General features: G+C 41.2%; 1 protein-coding gene across 1 annotated transcript in view; it reads left to right on the top strand.

Annotated features, from left to right (window-relative positions):
* The first annotated feature begins 772 nt into the window (after positions 1 to 772).
* The window catches only part of LOC125462671 (acidic mammalian chitinase-like), a 30,511-nt gene continuing 8,171 nt past the window's right edge, over positions 773 to 23,112 (top strand). Inside the window, exons 1-9 of the mRNA XM_048552898.2 lie at positions 773 to 885; positions 4,886 to 4,993; positions 6,359 to 6,391; positions 13,405 to 13,606; positions 14,006 to 14,062; positions 19,019 to 19,184; positions 20,060 to 20,184; positions 21,773 to 21,896; positions 22,367 to 22,549. Of these exons, the coding sequence (XP_048408855.1) occupies positions 4,903 to 4,993; positions 6,359 to 6,391; positions 13,405 to 13,606; positions 14,006 to 14,062; positions 19,019 to 19,184; positions 20,060 to 20,184; positions 21,773 to 21,896; positions 22,367 to 22,549 (981 nt within the window). The 5' untranslated portion in view covers positions 773 to 885; positions 4,886 to 4,902. The remainder of the gene's footprint in view (positions 886 to 4,885; positions 4,994 to 6,358; positions 6,392 to 13,404; positions 13,607 to 14,005; positions 14,063 to 19,018; positions 19,185 to 20,059; positions 20,185 to 21,772; positions 21,897 to 22,366; positions 22,550 to 23,112) is intronic.

The following is a 23,112-nucleotide window of genomic DNA, read 5'->3' on the forward strand; positions in this document are numbered from 1 at the left end:
ATTTCGAAGCTGGTGAAGTCCACATTGATACTATTGGGTTGCAGGGTTCCCAAGCGGAATATGAGTTGCTGTTCCTGCAACCTTCGGGTGGCATCATTGTGGCACTGCAGGAGGCCCATGATGGACATGTCATCTAAAGAATGGGAGGGGGAGTGGTAATGGTTTGCGGCTGGGAGGTGCAATTGTTTATTGCTTTCTGGCAGCTGACCGTTTACAAGATTTTAAGATTTTTCTGATGGATTTCATGTTCACAGTAGAGATTCTAATGGCGAAGCTACTCTGATTTAAGACTGACAGCAGAAGTAGATCCAAAAACAGAAACTGCTGGAAAAGTTTGGTAGATTTGGCAGCATCTGTGGAGAGAGTTAATGTTGTAGGTCGAGTGATCCTTCCTCAGACCAAGTGAGCTCTTCCAATAATTTCAGTTTTTGTGTTTGGTTTACAGCATCCACAGTTCTTTTGTCTTTTTTAAGCAGACGTAAATGACCCAGAATAAATCAAAAATATTCTGAGAATGGTACAGCATCAACCCTTAATTTATCAGTCATATCATTGCAAATCTGATACTTCAACAAATTTAGAAGACTCTCATTAAAAGAGGAAGCAAGACCAGGAGATCAAAATATAGAAAAGAGATTTCAGAACATAGCTTGTCAGCAACTAAATGCACAGTTTCGACTGGTGTGCCATTCCAAATTGAGAAGTTCAAGAGGTCAGAATTAAGGCATAGTTGATATCCTAGAGATTTGTAGTACTTGTTGAAATCTTTGCAATTAGGAGAGACATGACCAGAGAAGAGATTTAACAGCAAGAAAGAATATCTTACAACCAAGACATGACTTAACCAGGAGACAATGTAACCCAAAGAGCACAAGAGAACTAAAGGTGAGAGTCAAATCAGGAGCAAGTTGGAATCGTTAAGTATGAAGATAAAGATGTAAGGTTTTCAAAAGAAAATCGGCTGAAGCTAACTGAGTAATGTTGCAGAGGTAGAAGTAGGCTTTCTTAGTAATAGCATGTATATGTGGTCAGAACGTCATCTTGGGGTCAACAGACACTAAGGTTGCAAAATGACTGTTGCCATTGAGAGGGATCATTTGAATAGTTGGGGGAAAGAGTTTGAAATGGGGACCATAATGGTGTCTGTTATTCATTCACTGGAGATAATTATGATTAGTTCTTGCTCTGCAATAGGGATAAAAAAAACTAGCTGTTTGATGAAGCCCTACTTCTGGTAGTTGACCCTTACTTCAGTGCAGGGAATAAGCTAATTGCTGAGTACTGGTAAGGTTTCTACTATTCTATTTGTGATATATAGTTCGTAAAATTACAGGGATGGCAAGTAAGCTTGGCCAAGTGGAATGTGCATCCTGCCTTTTGTGTGAAGTTCTGGATGCACCATGTATCCCAGACAAACACATCTACAGGAAGTGACATTGGCTGCACATGGGAAACTCCAGCTTTTGTAAGAGTGCCTCATCAGCTTTTCAGCCAAGTAAAACAGTCAATAACTTAAGGAAATACTACTACATGGTTACATAATACAATCAAATTTGACACATACAGGAAGAGTTGTCTGCAGGGGTTTTTTTTAATAAAACTAAGGTATAAACATACAAACGTTCAATAAGCATATGAGCTGGTTCCACCATTCAATAAGATCATGGCTGATCTGTTTGTGTTTAGAATTCCACATTCCCAAATTCCTATGGTAATGTCTGATTCTCTGGTCTAACAGAAATCTGTCTGCCTCTGTCTTAAAACATTTAATCACTCATCTCCACTGCATCCTGAGGCAAAGTTCCAAAGTTGTACAACCCACAGAGAAAAAGAAATTACCCAATCACTGTCCTGAAAGTGTGGCCACAAACTTAAAACAGCACTCTCTAGTTTTAAATTCACAATAAGAGAAGACATCTTTTCTACATCACCCCTATCAAGGCCATTCAGGGTGCTGTACACTACAATCAAGACACTCTCACTCTTCTATACTTCAGTGAAAATCTATCCATCCATCCAACCTATCAAAAGACCATAACCTTAAGGCATAGGAGAAAAATTAGGCCATTCACCCCATGGAGTCTGCTCTGCAGTTTGACCAAAGCTGGTGAGTTTCTTAACCCCATTCTCCTATCTTCTTGTAATCCTTCTTTCCTCTAACAATCAAGAACCTATCCATCTCTGTCTTAAATACACTCAGTAACTTGGCCTCCATAGTGTTCTGAGACAATGAGTTCCACAGATTAACTACCTTCTGGCCGAAGAAATTCCTCCTCTTCTCATTCTAAAGGGTCAGCCCTTCATTCTGAGGTTGTGCCCCTGGGTCCTAGTGTCTTCTACTAGTAGAAACATCTTCTCCACATCCACTCTATCCAGTCCTCTCAGTATTCCGTAAGTTTCAATCAAATCCCTCTTCATCTTTCTAAACTCCATCAGGCACAGACGCCGAATCCTCAACCACTCATATGACAAGTCTTTCAATTCCAGGCTCATTCTTGTGAAGCTGCTCTGGACCAGCCAATACCAGCACATCCTTCCTTAGATACAGGCTCAAAAACCACTCACAATATTCCAAATGCAGTGTAACCAGAACCTTATACAGCCTCAGCAGTACATCTACGCTTTTGCATTCTAGTCCTCTTGAAACGAATGCTAACATTGCATTTGCCTTCTTATTCTCATTAAACAACCCATTCATTCCAGCTATCAATGTAATAAACCACCTCTAACACATTTACAGCCATCCTTAAACAATGATGAAGGGTCTAGGCCCGAAACGTCAGCTTTTGTGCTCCTGAGATGCTGCTTGGCCTGCTGTGTTCATCCAGCCTCACATTTTATTATCTTAAACAAGGAATAGCATTTGAGATGTGGTCTGGCAAATAAGCAAATAATAATATACTTAATTTTATGTTCAATTTGTTTTTCAATAAAATAAATCATCCCAAAAGCTTGTCAAGGCCTGCAGCTTCATCAGTTTGCACAGTATCACTTCCTTTATAATCATAAGTAATCCAAGTTCATCCATCTGTTCCAGTTCCAGGTTTACCGTTATTAATTAGAATGTTGTTTGTATTTTCTATATTCAATGCAGAAGCAGAATAGTTGTTCATTGAACCTGTCATTTCCTTATTATCTACAATTCAATCCCAATTTGCACTCTCCTGAGGCCCAAAACTCATTTTATTCTCATCCTTCTTAAATACCTGTAAAAAATCTTGCTATCCATTTTTATATTTCTAGCTAGATTCCTCTATACTTTAATTTCTTCCTCCTGGTTAATCTTCTAGGCATGTTCTGCTGTTCTTTATATTCTGACCAATCATCTGACCTGCCACGTCTTTGCACAATTATATTCTTTTCCCTCATGTTTCATGTTATCCCTGACTCCTTATTAACCCTGGATAGTGGCTCTCTCTTTAGGATTTTTCTTTATGGCAGGAACATACTTGCTTTGAGTATTCAGAAATATCCCTTTTAGGTTGCCACTATGCCTCTAATGATCAATCCCTTCATCTAGCTTAGTTTTCATGCACACAGAGTTGCATTTATTCTTGTTTAAAATATGGGCCTTACAATAAATCTTCGCCCTTTCAAACTGGGTGTAAATTTTAATGGTATTTTACTCACTGCTGCCTTTATACAGAGGCCATTCATTTGCCCTGTCCCATTACACAACACAGACTCAATTAAAACCACCGCTCAGTTTCGTTTCAAAATGTGCAACTCAAAGGAACTATCACAAAAACATGTGATGAACTACCCATTTGGGCAACTGCTATCAATCTGAATTGACCAGTTATCTGTAGATTAAAGATGCCCAGGAATATTGATGACCCCGTAACACAAGCACCCAAGATTTCCTGAATACTTTGTCTTAAATTGTGACCACTGCAGACTACTCCCATCAGTGAATTTCTTCCTTTACTTTTCCACAACTCCATCCAAACGGATTCTGTATCCTAATATCTCCTTAGTCAATCTTAGTTCTAACGACTGTACTTGATTAAATGTGTCCTCCCTCCATATTTACCCAGCTTCCTATTTTTCTTGTCACATACCTCTCAATTTCAGGACCCAGTCCTTGTTATCCTGCAGCCATGTCTCCAAATGGTGATCAGATTGTATTTATTTATTTATTTACCTCAAGGTAAGCTACCAATTAATTTATTTTGTGGAGCATTCAGATACAGATCTCAGAAAAAATGCACTCCTATGCAGCAATAACCATCATATGATTGAAATTTGCATCCTTTCACCTGCTATGTTTCTAAATTGTTACATTTATATTAAATTGACAGAAGACAGATGCATCAATCTTTCATCAGAAATCTGGCTGAGGACTGTGAACCATTTGCAGTGTAATCAGAATCTTTAATGCAAAAATATTGTTTTATATCCCCATCTCATGCCATTCCATCTTTTACATGTAATCTCTCTCATAAGGACCATCGCTATTTCATTCCTATCCCACATCATCATCCTATTCTATCCCTGTTCACCACACCATTATTCTGAAGCTATTCCATCTCCATGCCAGTGCAACATTTCCCATGATAACCTATCCTTCCTACCACATTGACACCTGTCTACCATGCTGTCCTCCTATCCCCACCCCAAACAATCCCAGCTGGCCTTCCTCTTGCCCTCGTATATCATTTTCCTCCCTGCCATTCCATGCCATTACCTTGCCCCTCACATGACATGTCCTCTCCATATCTCCCCTCCCTTCCTGTCTATACCCTTTATGCATTAATACACTTCTCCCATACCACACAACCCCCACCATCCTTCCCATATCTGTTCCATCTGAATTAAACAATTACCATACATTAAGTCAATATTCCTGTATAAATTATTACCATATTTATAATTTATTCCACAGGTACTTTCAAAAATTACATGCACACACTATCAAAGGCACCATTGACCGCAAAACCAGTAAATGAACATCTTCAGAAAACTGAGATGGGGAAGGAACTTCTGTGGAGTGGTTAGTATTGTATATTTTTTAATACTATTTCTTTTATTTGAAGCAAAATGAAAATTTTCTAAAGAAAAGTCCCGACCCAAAACGTCAGCTTTCCTGCTCCTCTGATGCTGCCTGGCCTGCCAGCTCTGCACTGTATACATAACCAGAGGACTGTTTTTGGGAGAAAGTTGTCCGAGTCTCAATATATCTTTACATGTACAATAACATGCAGATTTTGACACGACTTACCATCACATCCAAACATTGTCATGGAATGTTGTAAAACTTGAAAGGGTTCAGAAAAGATTTACAACAATGTAGCCAGGGTTGGAGGGTTTGAGCTATAGGGAGAAGCTGAATAGGCTGGGATTAGTTTCCCTGGAGTGTCAGAGGCTGAGGGATGACCTTATAGAGGCTTATAAAATCATAAGGGGTACAGATAGGATGAATAGTCAAAGTCTTTTTCTGAGGGTAGGGGAGTCCAAAATGAGAGGCCATAGGTTTAAAGTGAGAGGCGGAAGAGTTGAAAGAGAGCTAAGGGGCTTCTTCAAGCAGAGGGTGGTGTATTTATGAAATAAGCTGGCTGGGAAAGTGGTGCAGGCGAGTACAACTATAACATTTAAAAGGCATCTGGATGGGTACATGACTAGGAAGGGTTAGGAGGAATATGGGTTAAATGCCAGAAAATGGGACTGGTTAATATAGGATGTCTGGTTGGCATGGACAAGTTGGAGAAAAGTGTCTATTTCCATACTTTACAGCGCTATGACCCCATGGCTTTATGACTGCCAATCACAACATTTTTTTTAAAATTCTGTTCTGTGCTAATAGGATGGGTTTTATCACCCTTGGCTCATTCTCAGATAATTATTCTTTACTGTTCTGCTTGTTTACATTTTCACAAATCACCAGGATATGTAACACATGCAAGTGATCTGCTGCATTGATCTACTCCAGGCCCTTTATAGAAAGACTGTAATTTTTTTAAACTTTATTTCTTTTTTTAAATTTATACTTATACAATGAATAGCTGTAAGGTAAAGTAACTTTTCTGATTTCTCTATTTTACATCTCAGAGCGGTACCTACGTACCTAAGTATCTACTTTGTACCTAAGATGGCAGTGTTGGGGTGACATTATAAACCTTTCACTGTACTCCTGTGCTTGAGTACATGTGACAATAACGTACTTCTAATTCAAATCAGTTTACCTGAACAGAGATTGACACCAAAAGAAGAGAAAGTAGTTTAGCAAGTATAAGCATTTCACATCATGAAATGATCAGATTAATTTATTAATGTCAATTTACAGAATGTCTTAAACATCCTGAAGGTATTTACTACAAATGTGATATGCAATAAAAATATATATTTATTTTTATTTTAGTGAGTGTGGTCTTCTTTCTACAACTATCACTGGGTAAGTCAAACATATTTATAGTTTACATACAGTAATGTGCTGATTACTTTACTTCAGTACTAAGCCAAATGAACTTGAGTTCATCACCCACCAATCAGTATGATAATTTGAATTTAGTTTAGACAAAGAAGTTAATGAAAGTCAAGAGAGATATATTTAAAGCATGTGTGAACCAATATCACTCGATGGACTGAACATTCTGGACCACTGCTACACAACAATCAAAGATACCTACAGCTCCATCTACTGCCCAGTTGGAAAATCAGACCATTTCTCTGTGTTCCTCCTCCCAGCTTGCAAGCAGAAGCTGAAACGGGAGAATCCTTCAAAGGAAGGGTGTATAGTGCTGGTCCAAGGCTGTGGAATGCCACCTCTGGGACTGATTGGAATCGGTGAACTGATCTGTGTTCAAGTTCTCAGCAACAAACCTAGATGAGTATGCCACCACCATCACAGGCTTCATTAGCAAATGTATGGAGGGCTGTGTAGCAAAGGAGTCAATCCCAGTGCTCCCCAACCATAAACCTTGGATGCAGCATTAAAGTTGGATGACTCATATCAATACAAGAAATCCAGATATGACCTCTGCAAAACCATGTGATGCCAAGAGGTAGCACTGGACCTAGTTAGAGGCCTAAACCTACCAAACCGACTTCAGCCACCTATGGAAAAACCTAAACAACATTATGGGATACAAAGTGAAGCCGAGCAAGATAGCAGGCAAAGACACATCCCTCCCTGACATGCTCAATGCTTTCTATGTCCCATTCTAGCAGAATGCCAGCAGCACAGTGCCATCTGCCCTACAGCCCCAGGCACACCTGCTCCACGTCAGATCGGTCTTCCTGGGAGTCAACCCCAGGAAAGCTATGGGCCTGGACAGTGTCCCCACCCAAGCACTCAGATCCTATGTGGATCAACTGGCAGAGTATTCACCAAAATCTTCAATTTCTCCCTCCTGCAAGCCCAAAGTCCCGACCTGCTTCAAGAAGGCCACCATCATCCCCATCCCTAAGAAAGCACATGCAGTGTGTCTGAATGACCTCCTCCCAATGACTCTGACCTCAATAATCACAAAGTTCTTCGAGAGGCTGGTCATGGACAACATCAACTCCAGTCCCCCAGGCTGCCTCAATTCCCTCTAATTTGCCTACCGATCCACAGCAGATTCCATATCCCAAGCCCTGCACTCACCCTTGGAATATCTGAACACCAAAGGTACCTACATCAGGCTGCTGCTCATTGACTATAGCTCTGACTTCAACACCACTATCACCTCCAGAAGTCTGTGACCCTGGTCACATCTCTGTCCATTGCAACAGGATCTTCAGCCTTCTAACCCACAGACCACAATCAGCAAGGATAGGTAACTGTACCTCCTCCACACTAACATTCAAAGCTGGTGCCCCCCAAGGATACGTTATCAGCCCCCTACTGTACTCCCTGTACACCCACAACTGTGTTGCCAAATTCCAAATGAATACCATCCACAAATTTGCTGACAACACCACCACAGTGGGACTGATATCTAACAACGATGAGTCAAAATGCAGAATTTGATAGAGGGCTTGTGATCTGGTAAAATAAAAATAACCTCTCTCTGAACATCAGCAAAACTAAAGAACTGACCATTACTTTAGAAAGAAAGGAGGAGAACACCTTCCCTTTACATCAATGGAACTGAAGTTGAGAGAGTGAACAGTGTCAAGTTCCTTGTAGTGATGGTAACCGACAACCTGTCCTGGACTTCCCACGTGAATGGGACTGTCACGAAAGCACAACAATGTCTCCTCTTCCTCAGGCGCTTCAGGAAATTTGGCATGTCTGTAAGGTCCCTCACTAACTTCAACAGATGTACCACTGAAAGCACACTTTCTGGGTACATAATAGCCTGGTATGGTAACTGTTCTTCCCAGGACTGTAAGAAACTACAGACGGTGGTGTGCACAGCCCACTCCATCACGGAAGTAAAGCTTCCATCCATGCATTGCACTTATACAGTTTGCTACCACAGAAGGGCTGCCAACATCACCACAGACCTGTTGTACCCCAGTAATGATCTCCTCCAACCTCTTCTATTAAGCAGAAGACACAGAAGCCTGAACACGTGCATAAGCAAGTTCAGGAGTAGCTTCTTCACAGCCATTATAAGACTGACGAATGGAGTCTCTAGCCTCAAATAATGCAAATGTACATGGATAGAGCAGGGACAGGAATGATTGTTGCAGGTTCCGGGATTTAGATGTTTTAGTAAGAACAGAGAAGATGGTAAAAGGGGCGGAGGTGTGGCATTGTTGGTCAAGGACAGTATTACACTTGCAGAAAGGATGTTGGGGGACTCATCAACTAAGGTAGTATGGGCTGAGGTTAGAAACAGGAAAGGAGAGGTCACCCTGTTGGGAGTTTTCTATAGGCCTCCGAATAGTTCCAGAGATGTAGAGGAAAGGATAGCAAAGATGATTCTCGATAGGCGTGAGAGAGACAGGGTAGTTGTCATGGGGGACTTCAACTTTCCAAATATTGACTGGGAACACTATAGTTTGAGTACTATAGATGGGTCAGTTTTTGTCCAGAGTGTGCAGGAGGGCTTCCTGACACAGTATGTAGATAGACCAACAAGGGGTGAAGCCGCATTAGATTTGGTACTAGGTAATGAGCCTGGCCAGGTGTTAGATTTGGAAGTAGGTGAGCACTTTGGTGATCGCGATCACAATTCTGTTATGTTTACTTTAGTGATGGAAAGGGATAGGTGTATACCACTGGGCAAGAGTTATAGCTGGGGGAAAGGCAATTACAGTGAGATTAGGCAAGATTTAGGGAGCATAGGATGGGGAAGGAAACTGCAGGGGATGGACACAGTAGAAATGTGGACCTTATTCAAGGAAAAGCTCCTGTGTGTCCTAGATAAGTATGTACCTGTCAGGCAGGGAGGAAGCTGTAGAGTGCGGGAGCCGTGGTTTACGAAGGAGGTGGAATCTCTGGTCAAGAGGAAGAAGAAGGCTTATGTTAGGATGAGATGTAAAGGCTCAGTTCGGGCACTTGAGGGCTACGAGGTAGCAAGGAAAGACGTAAAGAGAGAGCTCAGAAGAGCCAGGAGGAGACATGAAAAGTTGTTGGCGGATAGGGTCAGGGTAAATCCTAAGGCTTTCTATAGGTATTTAAGGAATAAAAGAATGACAAAAGTAAGATTAGGCCCAATCAAGGATAGTAGTGGGAAGTTGTATGTGGAGTCAGATGAGATAGGGGAAGCGCTAAATGAATATTTTTCAACAGTATTCACTGTAGAATACGATAATGTTGTCGAGGAGAATACTGAGATACAGGCTACTAGACTAGGTGGGATTGAGGTTCACAAGGAAGAAGCATTAGACACCCTACAGAGGGTGAAGTTAGATAAGTCCCCTGGGCCGGATGGGATTTATCCTTGGATCCTCTGGGAAGCCAGGGAGGAGATTGCCGAGCCTTTGGCATTGATCTTTAACTCGTCATTGTCTAAAGGAATAGTGCCAGATGACTGGAGGATAGCAAATGTGGCTCCCCTGTTCAAGAAGGGGAGTAGAGACAACCCTGGTAATTATAGACCAGTGAGCCTTATCTCAGTTGTTGGTAAAGTGTTGGAAAAGGTTATAAGGGATAGGATTTATAATCATCTAGAAAAGAATAAATTGATTAGGGATAGTCAGCACGGTTTTGTGAAGGGAAGATCATGCCTCACAAACCTTATTGAGTTCTTTGAGAAGGTGACCAAACAGGTAGATGAGAGTAAACCGGTTGATGTGGTGTATATGGATTTCAGCAAGGCATTCGATAAGGTTCCCCACAATAGGCTATTGTACAAAATGCGGAGGAATGGAATTGTGGGAGATATAGCAGTTTGGATCAGAAATTGGCTTGCTGAAAGAAGACAGAGGGCGGTAGTTGATGGGAAATGTTCATCCTGGAGACCAGTTACTAGTGGTGTACCGCAAGGGTCGGTGTTGGGTCCACTGCTGTTTGTCATTTTTATAAACGGCCTCGATGAGGGCGTAGAAGGATGGGTTAGTAAATTTGCAGACGACATTAAGGTCGGTGGAGTTGTGGATAGAGACGAAGGATGCTGTAGGTTGCAGAGAGACATAGATAAGCTGCAGAGCTGGGCTGAGAGGTGGCAAATTGAGTTGTAATGCAGGCAAGTGTGAGGTAATGCACTTTGGTAGGACTAGCCAGAAGGCAAAGTACAGGGCTTATGGTAAGATTCTTAGCAGTGTAGATGAGCAGAGAGATCTCGGTGTCCATGTACACAGATCCTTGAAAGTTGCCACCCAGGTTGACAGGGCTGTTAAGAAGGCATACAGTGTTTTAGCTTTTATTAATAGAGGGATCAAGTTCCGGAACCAAGAGGTTATGGTGAAGCTGTACAAAACTCTGGTGCGGCCGCACTTGGAGTATTGTGTACAGTTCTGGTCACCGCATTATAAGAAGGATTTGGAAGCTTTGGAAAGGGTACAGAGGAGATTTACTAGGATGTTGCCTGGTATGGAGGGAAGGTCTTTTGAGGAAAGGCTGAAGGACTTGAGGCTGTTTTCATTAGAGAGAAGAAGGTTGAGAGGTGACTTAATTGAAACATATAAAATAATCAGAGGGTTAGATAGGGTGGATAGGTAGAGCCTTTTTCCTAGGATGGTGATGGCGAGCATGAGGGGGCATAGCTTTAAATTGAGGGGTGAAAGATATAGGACAGATGTCAGAGGTAGTTTCTTTACTCAGAGAGTAGTAAGGGAATGGAACGCTTTGCCTGCAACGGTAGTAGATTCGCCAACTTTAGGTACATTTAAGTCGTCATTGGACAAGCATATGGACGTACATGGAATAGTGTAGGTTAGATGGGCTTGAGATCGGTATGACAGGTCGGCACAAAATCGAGGGCCGAAGGGCCTGTACTGTGCTGTAATGTTCTATGTTCTATGTTCTAATCTTGTTAACATTGATCTCGCCTAGCCCACACCCTTGCAATGTAACCTGTATGCCTCTGTCTAAGTCTTTTTGATCTGTACATCCTGTGCTTACTGTGACATGCCTGTACTGCTCATCAACAAAACTTTTCACTGCGCTTCAGTACACGTGGCAATAAATCAATCAATCGATTTATGCCATTCTCTGAAGTCAGAATTACCCCTTGATTTACCTAAACAGCATGAAAAAAGGTCAACCCCATACTTACTGGATGAATGAGTTTTACTGATGCCTAGAGCTTGCCCTGACTATAATGTCTTCATCACTGGAATTCAGCGGAAATCAACTTAACTAGAGCCAAGATCAAGTAATGATGAGTCTAAACAAGTTTCATGTTCATTTCTACAAGTTTATAAATAATCTTATGCTCAAATCTGGCCTAATCCAGCAGATTTGCTGTGGTTTAGCATCAAATATTCATAATTGAGAATATTTGTAAATTATGTTTATGGAGGTTCTGAAAATTTAATGGTAGCAAGGGCACTTCTGAAAACCCCTGAATCTAGATTTAATTTGGTCAGAAATTGACTACTGTAGCCCCATGTAACTAGTAAATATTGTTCTGCTGATTCCTTACAGGTCACTTTTAAGAATTTAAAACATAGTCGAAAATGAAGGTCACTCTGACTAAAAGAACTGTAATGTGGCAAATCCATTTTCACTTGTATTAAACACATCACTTCAAGTTATCAATCTGGAATATATCAAGGAATATTTCAAAACCAAAATATTGATCTTAAGAAGTTATATTTTAAAACACTGTTTAATCTTACAAATCTACAAACTTTTGTGTTCAGGGTTACGCAAATATATTTGTCCATAAGGTTGCATAAAAATTCTTTGTGAAAATGTATTATTTTGCATACAATTGCAAGCAATGCAGAAACCCTATCCCAGGTTCTATTTCTCTCTTTCGCGTTGGAAGCATCACATTCAAAAGCCACCCTCAGCAAATCAGGACTGTTTACATTTAATATTGCCTCATGAAAAACCCAAAATAGATTTTGAAGATATTTTTCACGAGTTCAGTCAATATTTGGCATTCGTTTCACCAGCTTACTGGAATTCACCCCAGTTTTGATAATTTAAAATTATTATAAAATCATTTAATTATAAAATTGTTTTATATTTAAAATATTTTTAAAAATCTAATTTCTTTTATTTTAAGATAGATCCAGGAGGTTATCTGCCAGATCGGTTTATTTAAACATAGAGGCACTGAGAAGTAGTGGGGATAAAGAAGAATTGAAGTTTTGTACTTGAAATTGTTTCGACAGAAACAGCGAGGGTGATGCAAGGCAACACAGAGGGACCGTCTCTGGAAATCTGACTAGCTTTCTGTGGTCTAATTGGAGTTTGCAAGGTTTGACATGAGTGGCTAAAACTAGTCCAAACAAATTATGCACTCTAACGAAAGTTTCAAAAATTTAGAGCCAAAGGGTGTTTGCATTACGAAATAAACTCTTAACTGAACTTTTTTACTCAAAGCGTGATCAAATTGTGAAATAAATGATGAGACAAACCCATTAAAGTGGAGACAGTAAGTGGAATTAAGTAAGAATTAAATGTGTGTAAGATATGAAGCTGAGCTTGTCTTGTCTGAAAGTGATAGGTTTACATGGCCCAGTGACTTTCCCAGCTCTCAAACATTTCTTTCTAATCATCAGCTACATGCCCCCATCATACGAGGTTAGCAGCTGTATCCGTTTCTGTCCATTCTTTCTCGAGACAGAAATAAGCTTAAAACTAAATTTCTTTCAGCTTAGTTACAAATTAAAACATGCAAATTAATTTTAATTTATTTCACATAGATCTGCTGCAGAAGTACTGAAGGCAGTTTACTTTTACGTTAAATGCAAGGGTTTCCCTGAAAGCAAAAGTAATAGTACTCTTAGAAGCCCATTAAATATTTGTTCTGATCTAGGATACAGCGAAGTTTATCATATGTCTTCCTTTTACAGATTTGCCACATTATCGGCTTTAATACTTGAAATAACTGCAACATTTTCTTCACACTTTAGTCTCCTCCTACAAACTAGTTTGTTACTATACAAACTGGGCTCAGTACAGACCAGAAGGTGGTAAATTCTTCCCAGAAAATATTGACCCCTGCCTGTGCACCCACCTGATTTATGCCTTTGGCAGCTTGGCAAACAATGAACTCACTACCTATGAATGGAATGATGAGCCCATGTTCAAGAGATTCAATGATCTGAAAATTAGGTAAGCCACATCATTCCCTCTGAGTTGCATTTGCTACAAAAGGCAGTTGATGCTAGATCAGTTGTTAGTTTTAAATTTGAGGTAGACGCATTTCTGTTGAGAAAAGGTATTAAGGGGATATGGGCCAAAAACAGGAATGCACAGTTAGGTCCCAAATTAACCATGCTTCATTGAATGGTGGAACAGACTCAAGGGGCTGAATGGCCTACTCCTGCTCAGACATACAAATCTTAGATGCATTTTACGATTCAGTTTTCTCACATTGCACATTTAAAATGTTGTGACTGTAACAACTACTAGAACTGTTGCGTAATCATCATGATAGAGAAGTGTAATGATCATATAGCATACCTTACGAAAATCCTGAAAATCACAGCTTTGTATTCTTTCTCTTAATAGAAATAATAATCTGAAAACCCTTTTAGCTGTTGGAGGATGGAATTTTGGTACCACAAGGTAATAATGATCGCATTTTAATGCTCACAAAATAGTGAAAGTCTAAAAGTAATGTTTGAAGATTGACAACTGATAATGTCAGTATTTCTCCAAGTGGCTATTAAAGTTAAGCTGGAAATTTATAATTATGAGAAAAGACTGTGTCAACATATACCAAGCTTAAGGAATTCTATCTTTCCTATCAGATTTGTCAATTAGATGCTGAGAAACATAGATTGATGCTAGTCAGAAAGCTCAACAATGTATCAACTTTAGCTCATGGGACAAGTGCAGGCAATTGGGATTTGTGCACTTTTCGTGGTAGTTATGTCAGTGCAGACTCAAATGGGCCGAAGGGTCTATTCTGTGCTGTATGAATCTATTTGCAAAGAGTTTAAATATATGACATTGGCTCTGTAGTGTCTGTAAACCAGTGAAGTTTGTTGAAATACTCCAAAGATTATGAAGAAATATTGTAGGTTTTCAATCATCAATGATGTGTGTAAATCATGTGTCAATGATTATGTGGATGGCAAGCATGAATCATCTGTACTAAATGATATTCCAGTTACTTTTTAGGGAGCATTCCCCACATACCTCTCTAGATTTCACTCAAGATTGTTAATGGCAAGGAAGGTCATTTGTTGTATTTTCTCACAGAAAAGCCTTCAATCCCTCATTGGAGCTACTGATCACTAGTTAAATAATTTTAATTCATGTCCTGCACAGGTTAAGCTAAAACAGTGATTTAAGTTAAAAAAAAGTTCTTTAAACTATCCTGAGAATGTGAAAGGTATGCTGTCAATGGAAGACCTTTCTTTCTTTTCTCTTCTAGGAGAGTTTATTCCATAGCTTGACATTCTACATGAGAAGAGGAATTACCTTGCACCAGTCCAAACTTTACCATTAATGACTGGAACCTGTGTTACCGTTCAATTACTTTGACTTTTTTCTATTGGCTAGTCCAAGTAAAGGGGTCTTGTCTGAGACTGCAATTCCTGATTTCCAGTTTTACTTCTGTGTAGTTAAGGAAGAAGTCACCGTACACCGGGTTATAGTCCAACAGGCTTATTTGAAATCACAAGCTTTTGAAGCACTGCACCCTCAACAAACGACGAGACCTTGTGATTTCAAATAAACCTATTGGATTATAACCTGGTGTCGATTGATTTCTGTCTTTGTCCGCCCCAATCCAACACCAATACCTCTATGTCATAGTTAAGGAAGGATATATTTGTCTCAGAGACTGTCCAGCAAATATTTGCTACATTCATTCCTGGGAAGACAGTATTATCCTATGATAGAAAGCTGAATAAACTGGGTAATATTCCCACTGGAGTTTAGAAGCATGACAAATGACCTGATTGAAACATGTTAAATTATGAAGGTGCTTGACAGGGTAGAGAGAGATTATTCAATGTGGTTGGGAATCTAATACACACAGGTTAGATTTGACTTATTAGACTTTGACATGTGCCCATTTGGTTGGTACACATGCAGTGTATTTGCCACACAGTTGCTGGAAGATGGTGTTGGTGTGATAATGACATGGTATGGTGATATATAGCAACATGACTGCTCATTGGTGGCAACCACATTAAGCTGCCTGTTTTTGTGTCTATATTAAAATGCAAGACAAGACAAGGCAGAATTGCTGTAAGTATATAGGCGGTAACTGCACAGACAAAGAACAAATAGACAGGGTCTCTGCTGTGTGCATGCTACCAGGTGCATAAGGGGGGAGCATTAAGAGAGCAGGCAAGGAACATTGAGCTGCAGTCTGGTCACATCCATGAGATGGGAGTATGCCCCTGTCTGTAAAGTATCTTGGCAACAGCATTGCAAAGGAAAAATATGCAACATTGAAGAACAAAACCATCTTGTAAATGGAGAGGAGATGAGCTGTGATGATGCCGTGAGGCTTATTAGTGCTGAGTGCCAAAATCCATAGATGTGGGATGCACGCAGCTCCTGCCAGTGGAGCATGCCCTGAGATGCTGGTCTTTGGTATCCAAGATGGAGAGCTAAAGGAGGTAACAGTAAGCTGAATTCACCAGATAACCACTCTGACTTCCTTATCAAGAATAGTCTTCATCTATTTTTAACTATTGAGTTAAAGAACAGTATGTTACATATTAAGGAGGCAAGATTAGGTCATGATGAGATACAATTGCATGATAATAATTGTAAGTAGTCTCCTTGCTGCTCAGTGGTGGGAAGTCTACATTGATGTTCAACATTTAACTGGGATTTGAGACAATGTTTACTTTTGATGTTTTCACTGGTCACCTCACCCCATTTTCTCAACATTTTCTCCATGCCCACGCTATTGTGTGTCTGAAAAAGTTCTGCCCATGGTGCCTACGCTGCTTAAAATAATGATTAGTTTGGAAAGGTAGGCTTTCTTTGTGAGTTAGAGCTAGTTTGATTTCAAAACACTCAGTGAATCACTAAACGTTATAAAAAACCATTTAACTTCACCAGCACGGAAACGTTAAGGACTGCAGATTCTGGAAGCCAGAGTCTGTAGGTGTAAGGCGGGAAACGCTCAGCAGGTCAGAGACCATCAGGCGAGCAGAAAGGTCAATTGTTGGGGTCAAAACCATTTGTCAGTGCTGCAGACCTGGAGGGGAGCCCAGAAATAAATCGAGGGAAGGGCTGGACAGGGAAAAGGGTAGGAGAGATGATGATAGGTGGATGCAGATTGGGTGTTATTGTGATTGATCCATGGGAAGGATAGGCAAATAGGAAGATGGGCAGGTTAGGTCAGGTCAGAAGGGGGAAGGCCGGACATGGGATTTGAGACAATGTTTACTTTTGATGTTTTCACTGGTCACCTCACCCCATTTTCTCAACATTTTCTCCATGGGGTGGCGATTGGGGAATTTTGAAACTGGTGAAGTCAAAGTTAAGGTCATTGAGCTATAAGATTCAAAGGAAAATTTCAGCTGTTGTTTCTGCAGTTTACGTTTAGCCTCACTCTGACAGCGGACGAGTCCAAGAATAGACAGTAACTGGAAGGTCAGGTTAGTTGATGCATACAGAGTACAGATGCTCTGCAAACCTGTCCAGAAGTCTACATTTGGTCTCCCCAATGTAGAAGTGACCACATCTGGAGCAGTGGATACAATAGATAAGGTTGGATGAAGTGCAGGTGAATCTCTGCTGGATCTGGAAGGATTGTTTGGGGCCTTGGACAGAGGTGAGAAAGGAGGTATAGGGGCAGGAGTTATATGTCTTGCAGTTGCAGAGAAGGGTACCAGGTGTAGTGGAGGAATTGGTGGGGAGTCTACAGTTGATGAGGGAGTCACAGAATGACCAATCCCTGCAGAAAGCTGACAGGGGTGGGGAGGAAAATGCTTTTTGGGCGGTGGGGTCTGACTGTAGGTTGCAGATATGTCAAAGGATGATGCTTTAGATCCAGAGGTTGGGAAGGTGGTACCTGAGGACAAAGGGGACTCAATCCTTATTGCTTTTGGGGAAGGTGGTTTTGAGGGCAAACGTGTGGGAAATAGAGGAAATCTGGTTGAGGGTGTCCTTACTTACAGTGGAAGGGAAATCATGGTGCCTAAAGTAGGAGGATATCTGGGATGTCCTGGAGTGGAATGCCTCATCTTGGGAGCAGATGCTGCAGAGTCAGAGGAATTGGGAATATGGTATAGTATTTTTGTAGAGGGTGGGTGGGAGGACGTGCAATTGAGGTAGTTGTGGGATTCAGTGGGTTCGACATGGATGTCGGTGGTGTGTTGGTTTCCAGAGATGGAGACAGAAGGGTCCAGGAAGGCGAGGAAGGTGTCAGAAATAGTCCAGGTGAATTTGAGGGCAGGGTGGAAGGTGTTGGCAAAGTTGATGAACTGTTTGAGCTCCTTGCACAAAGCTGCACCAATGCAATAATCAATATAGTGGAGAAAGAGGTGAGGGAGGGTGCCAGTACAGTTGCAGAAGTGGTTCAGTTCCACAAATCCTACAAAGACCATTCAGGGACCGCTTTGTGGAGCATCTGTGCTCTGCCATTCATCAACAAACCCAAACTTCCGGTTGCCATCCATTTTATCTCCCCCTCCCCCTCCCCTGACAGCATGCCCATCCATGGCCTCCCCCACTGTCAGAGTGAGGCCAAATGTAAGTGATAGAAACAACACCTGATACTACACCTTGGAAGCTTACAACCCAAAGGCTTAACGTTGACTACGCCAGGTTCAAAATTTCTCCACTCTCAGCCTTATCCCATATCTAGCCTCCCCCTCCTGATATGACCTAATCTATCCAGCTTCGTACTCACCTATCTGCTCCACCCTTCTCATGGACCAATCACAGTAAGCCCCTATCTGCATCCATCTATCACCATCCCTCCTACACTTAACCCCACGCCACACACCCCCCCTCTATTTATTTCTGGGCTCCCCCCTCGTCCTGACGAAGGGCTTTGGCCCAAACCATTGTCTTTCCTGCTCTTCTGATGCTGTCTGACCTGCTGTGCTTTTCTTGCCTCACACCTATAGACTCTGGTTTCACCAGCCCAAAAAGTAAATTGTAAATGAGGGAAATTAGCTTTAAGGTTGTTTTATGATTGTCCAGAGCAGGTAAGGTCATGAGGGAGAGAGATTGGAATTAGGAGCATTCTCTAGTGTCTCTGCATTTCTTTCTTTCTGGGAGAGTTTGTTGTTGTTTCAACTTCTCCTGATTTACCGAGAGACGTTAGCGAAAATAAACAATAGACAGACCTGTATGTTAAGCAGAATAAGTGACAGAAAGGTTTTATAACAGAGAAAAATGTTCCTAAATGAAGCTTTAATCTTATTTTTCTGTGCTTTTCTTAAAAATTGCAGGAATTAAATTTTAAACCATACAGATCAGTATGAGCATGTTAAGTGTTCAAAGCTGTGGCACTAGTTCGAAATAAACACACCATCAGTTCTCCGAAGGAGATTTACTCACTTAATGTTTTCCCCATGTCCAATCTATTTCTCTGATTAGATTTACAAACCTAGTGGCTACAGATGAATCTCGGACAACGTTCATCAGTTCTGCAATCAGTTTTCTTCGGAGCCATGGATTTGATGGTTTGGATTTGGACTGGGAGTATCCTGGCTCCAGAGACAGTCCAGTGGAAGATAAACAACGTTTTACAGCCTTGGTCAAGGTGATAGGTCTAATTTGTAAGGTCTAATTTTTCAGAGAACAGCTACTTGAGCAACAAAATCTCTAGCGTTTCTTTCCTTTCAGATAAGATTATATTTCTCCTTTTGATAGTGGAAAAAAATGCATAACAGCCATAAATGAGCTGGGAAACCCTGAAACCGCTAATTCATTCCCAAGTGCAAAGTATTGCCACTGCTGGAAAACTGAAATAAAAATACTGGAAACCCTCATCAGCTCATGCAGAATCTGTCAAGAGAGAAAGAGACCTAACACTCCAGATCAAAAATCTGTCATTAGAAATCTCACAGGAAAGGGGGTGGATTGTAGAACTAAAGGAATAGCTTCCAAAGATGAACTCACCGAAATGAGGCAAAGATTAGAATAGTTTCTTCTTACAGAGAGCCTTTGAAACTAAATCATTGAGTATATATGCAAGACTGAGATTCTTGTACTATCAGGCAGGCGAGGGCTATGGGAGCTGACAAGTAAACAAAGCTGACACCAAGAACTGTTCAACCAAGAGATTGCCAATGCAGGGTCAAAAACATATGGTCTATTCCTGCACCTTTTTCTTTCAGTTCCAAGGTTGTTGTGTTCCACCAGACCTACTGGGTTTTCTCAGCATTTTCTATTTTAAATGCATTCCCAATGCCAGTCACGATCACACCCACATGGAAATGGCTGAAAGACCAGCACTGAAGAATGATCTTAGGGTATTTAGTTTAAACCAGAATCACAAAGGAATGCACATATATCACTGAAGGCAACGATGCAGTTCAAGGGAAACAGCATAGCATAGCAGCCTTGTCTACTGCAGTCTATAGTTTGAATAAAGTCTATCATCAACAGAAATCAAAAAACACTCATCATTTGCAGGAATTGCAGGAAGCTTTCAGAACAGAGGCGGTGTCTTCTGGAAGGGAAAGACTCTTGCTCACAGCTGCAGTTGCTGCTGGTAAAGACACCATTGATGCTGGATATGAAATAGCTGAAATTTCAAGGTAGGTGCAACTTGTAGAAAGATTGAAAGTCACAGGCTTTGAGAAGAGTTTTCAATACATGTGAGACATTATATTTGGAATAAACTAATTAAAGGAGTCTCCTTTCCCTACTGAAAAACAGTTGACGAGTTTGAAGATAACAAAGTGTGGAGCTGGATGAACACAGCAGGCCAAGCAGCAACTTAGGAGCTCAAAAGCTGACATTTCGGGCCTAGACCCTTCATCAGAAAAGGGGGATAGGGAGAAGGTTCTGAAATAAATAGGGAGAGATGAGTTTGAAGATGTTAGTTTTCAATATGCTAAGATAGAATTCTTCCAAGTGACAGCCTGAGTCCACAATTCCCCTTGAATTGGGAATGCTGCCCGACAGGTTAGACAGCTATTACCCTGCCTCTCTGATGAAGGGTCTAGGCCCGAAACGTCAGCTTTTGTGCTCCTGAGATGCTGCTTGGCCTGCTGTGTTCATCCAGCCTCACATTTTATTACCCTGCCTGTTGCCTGGTTTGAATCTATTTGTTGACTTTGTTCTCTGGCGAGCTGTTACACGAGCCATCCTTTACCCCTGCCATGGCTACAGTCTGCATTTTCAGAGTGAGTCACCATGAGTAGATCCCAACTCTGTTCTTGTCCCTGAGGTACCTGGGGTACCAGGAAAGTGCCAGTACCTGAAGCTGGTAACAATGAGTGTCAGGTCAACTGACTGAGCCTTTTCACCAGCATAAATGTGTAGCTGTCTCTCCTCCTCCTCTGCCAGTTGCTATGGTTACACATGCAACAGTTCTTGGCTGTCTGAAAGCAGAAAATTATAAGAAAAAGGTTGGGGCTGAGGAGGCAGGGTTAGAAAGGCAAAAAAGTTCATGAACTCTCAATCTGTAACTCATTCATCACAATGATAACAGGGCGAAGGTAAAGTTGAGAAGCAGCAAACAAGTGGAATGTGCCATAATTCACAATGTTCTGAGCAAAGCCACAGTCTCCATTGCAATCACCACAATGGCACACACAGCCTTCTTCTCCAAATTCAAGCTCTATGACCCTTGCTTTATCTGGCTTGTTTACTTCTTCTGTCCTGCAAGTAACAAGGCAAGACAGCACATCAGTGCATTTGGCAGATGTGATGTCCATGGCAGAATAATTCGAATCATGAGCAAGTTGGGTAAAATCTGTGACAATGGATGGTGTGTATCCGCGTAACTCCTGAGTGCCATGGGGACTGATGGTGGGTCAGTGTTGGAGGTCTGATGCATTAACCAGCCTGGGAGGATGCATTGAGGTGTATAAGTTGTTGCAACTGAGGTAACATTCACCAGCCTTGAGCGCCTACATGAGGCTATTATGGCATTGTCACCGGGTTCTTCTAAGTGAACAACTAGGAGCTGACTTATCTGGTCATTTTTGATCACTCCTTTCAAAGTGTATTTCTGGTCCTCTTGGAACTGTAACATCTCTCCTCCAGTTCACTTCCACCATGCCTCCAAGTGTATCATTTAAAAACTCCAAGACCTCTCTCTGGGCAGACTGACCATTTCCTTGTTTATCATGACAGCAATAATATTCAGCAGGCACATCCTGTTTTTCTTTCCAACAGATACATAGATTTTATCTGTGTGATGACGTATGACTTTCATGGGGCTTGGGAGAACGTTACTGGTCACAATAGCCCTCTCTACCGTGGGTCTGCTGATGAAGGAAAATTTATTTACTTTAATGTTGTAAGTATGTGAAATTAGATTTCATTTTCACTTGCAGCTTTTTCCTTTTCTTTTTAATACTTGTCACCAGGTAGTCCACCCCTAATTGCCAGGCAAGAGTCAACCACATTGTATGGGTCTAGAGACATGCATAGGCCAGTCCAAATTTCCTTCCCTATAGAACATTAGTGAAGCTGATGGGTTTTTATGACAATTGCCAACAATTACCATCAGGGCAGCTTTTTTTCAAAACTGAATTGAAATTTCACCAGCTGCAGTTATGCGGTCTGAACTTATATCCCAAGGGCACCGGCCTGGGGGCTCTGGAGCACTAAGATAGCAAAATTACTACCAGATAAAAACTGAAAGAACTGCAGATGCTGTAAATCTGTCTGAGGAAGGGCCACCAGATTCCCCTTGGGTTTGCATTTCGTAGCAAACCATTTTCATTTGTAGAATTTCAATAAAGCTGTCAAATTATCAAATTGCAGGACTTTGCAATGAAGTACTGGAGAGATGGTGGTATCCCAGCAGAGAATTTAATTGTTGGATTCCCAACCTACGGACGTAGTTTCACCCTGAGCACCTCCCAAACAGGAGTTGGTGTTCCAGTATGTGGGGCTGGTCAACCAGGCCAACTAACCAAGGAGGCTGGATTCTGGGCCTACTATGAGGTAATTATGCTAAGAGAGTTATTCATTTATCACATGATAAATTCTGTAAAACATATATTTTGTAGAAATTTTCATGATTAAATTGAATAGGCCAGAAATTTCACCACAGGTTTCAGAATCCCAGCATCAATATTGAACTGGAATCAGAGTCTCCACTGTGATTTTCCCCAGTTGGCCAGTTGGTGGACAATCCAATCAGGATGGTGATCCAGCTCTCAAGGTGGAAGGCCAATAGGAAGCTTTCCAGCACTGAAGAAGCATAGGGTGCTTTCTCAGGTACGAGAGAGTATGGATGCATCATAAAGAAGGTGCCATCCCTCTCAAAATTTTAAAACCTCATATAAAAAACAGATTGAGAAACCAGGGCACCATTCTGCTGGGAGAATCAAGATTTAGGAAGATCCAGTAATTCGACACATGGCTGCCTAATCAGGACCATTGGTGTTGCTGATTAGAGTGTTAGGCTATGAATCACAGTGACTCCCTGTTATTGCCCAAACTTTGTTACATGATCATTATCAATAGAGCAAGATGGACATTTCACTTAATGTCTTATTGAATGG

This window comes from Stegostoma tigrinum, chromosome 21, assembly GCF_030684315.1.
Source record: "Stegostoma tigrinum isolate sSteTig4 chromosome 21, sSteTig4.hap1, whole genome shotgun sequence".
In the NCBI taxonomy this organism is placed as follows: Eukaryota; Metazoa; Chordata; class Chondrichthyes; order Orectolobiformes; family Stegostomatidae; genus Stegostoma; species Stegostoma tigrinum.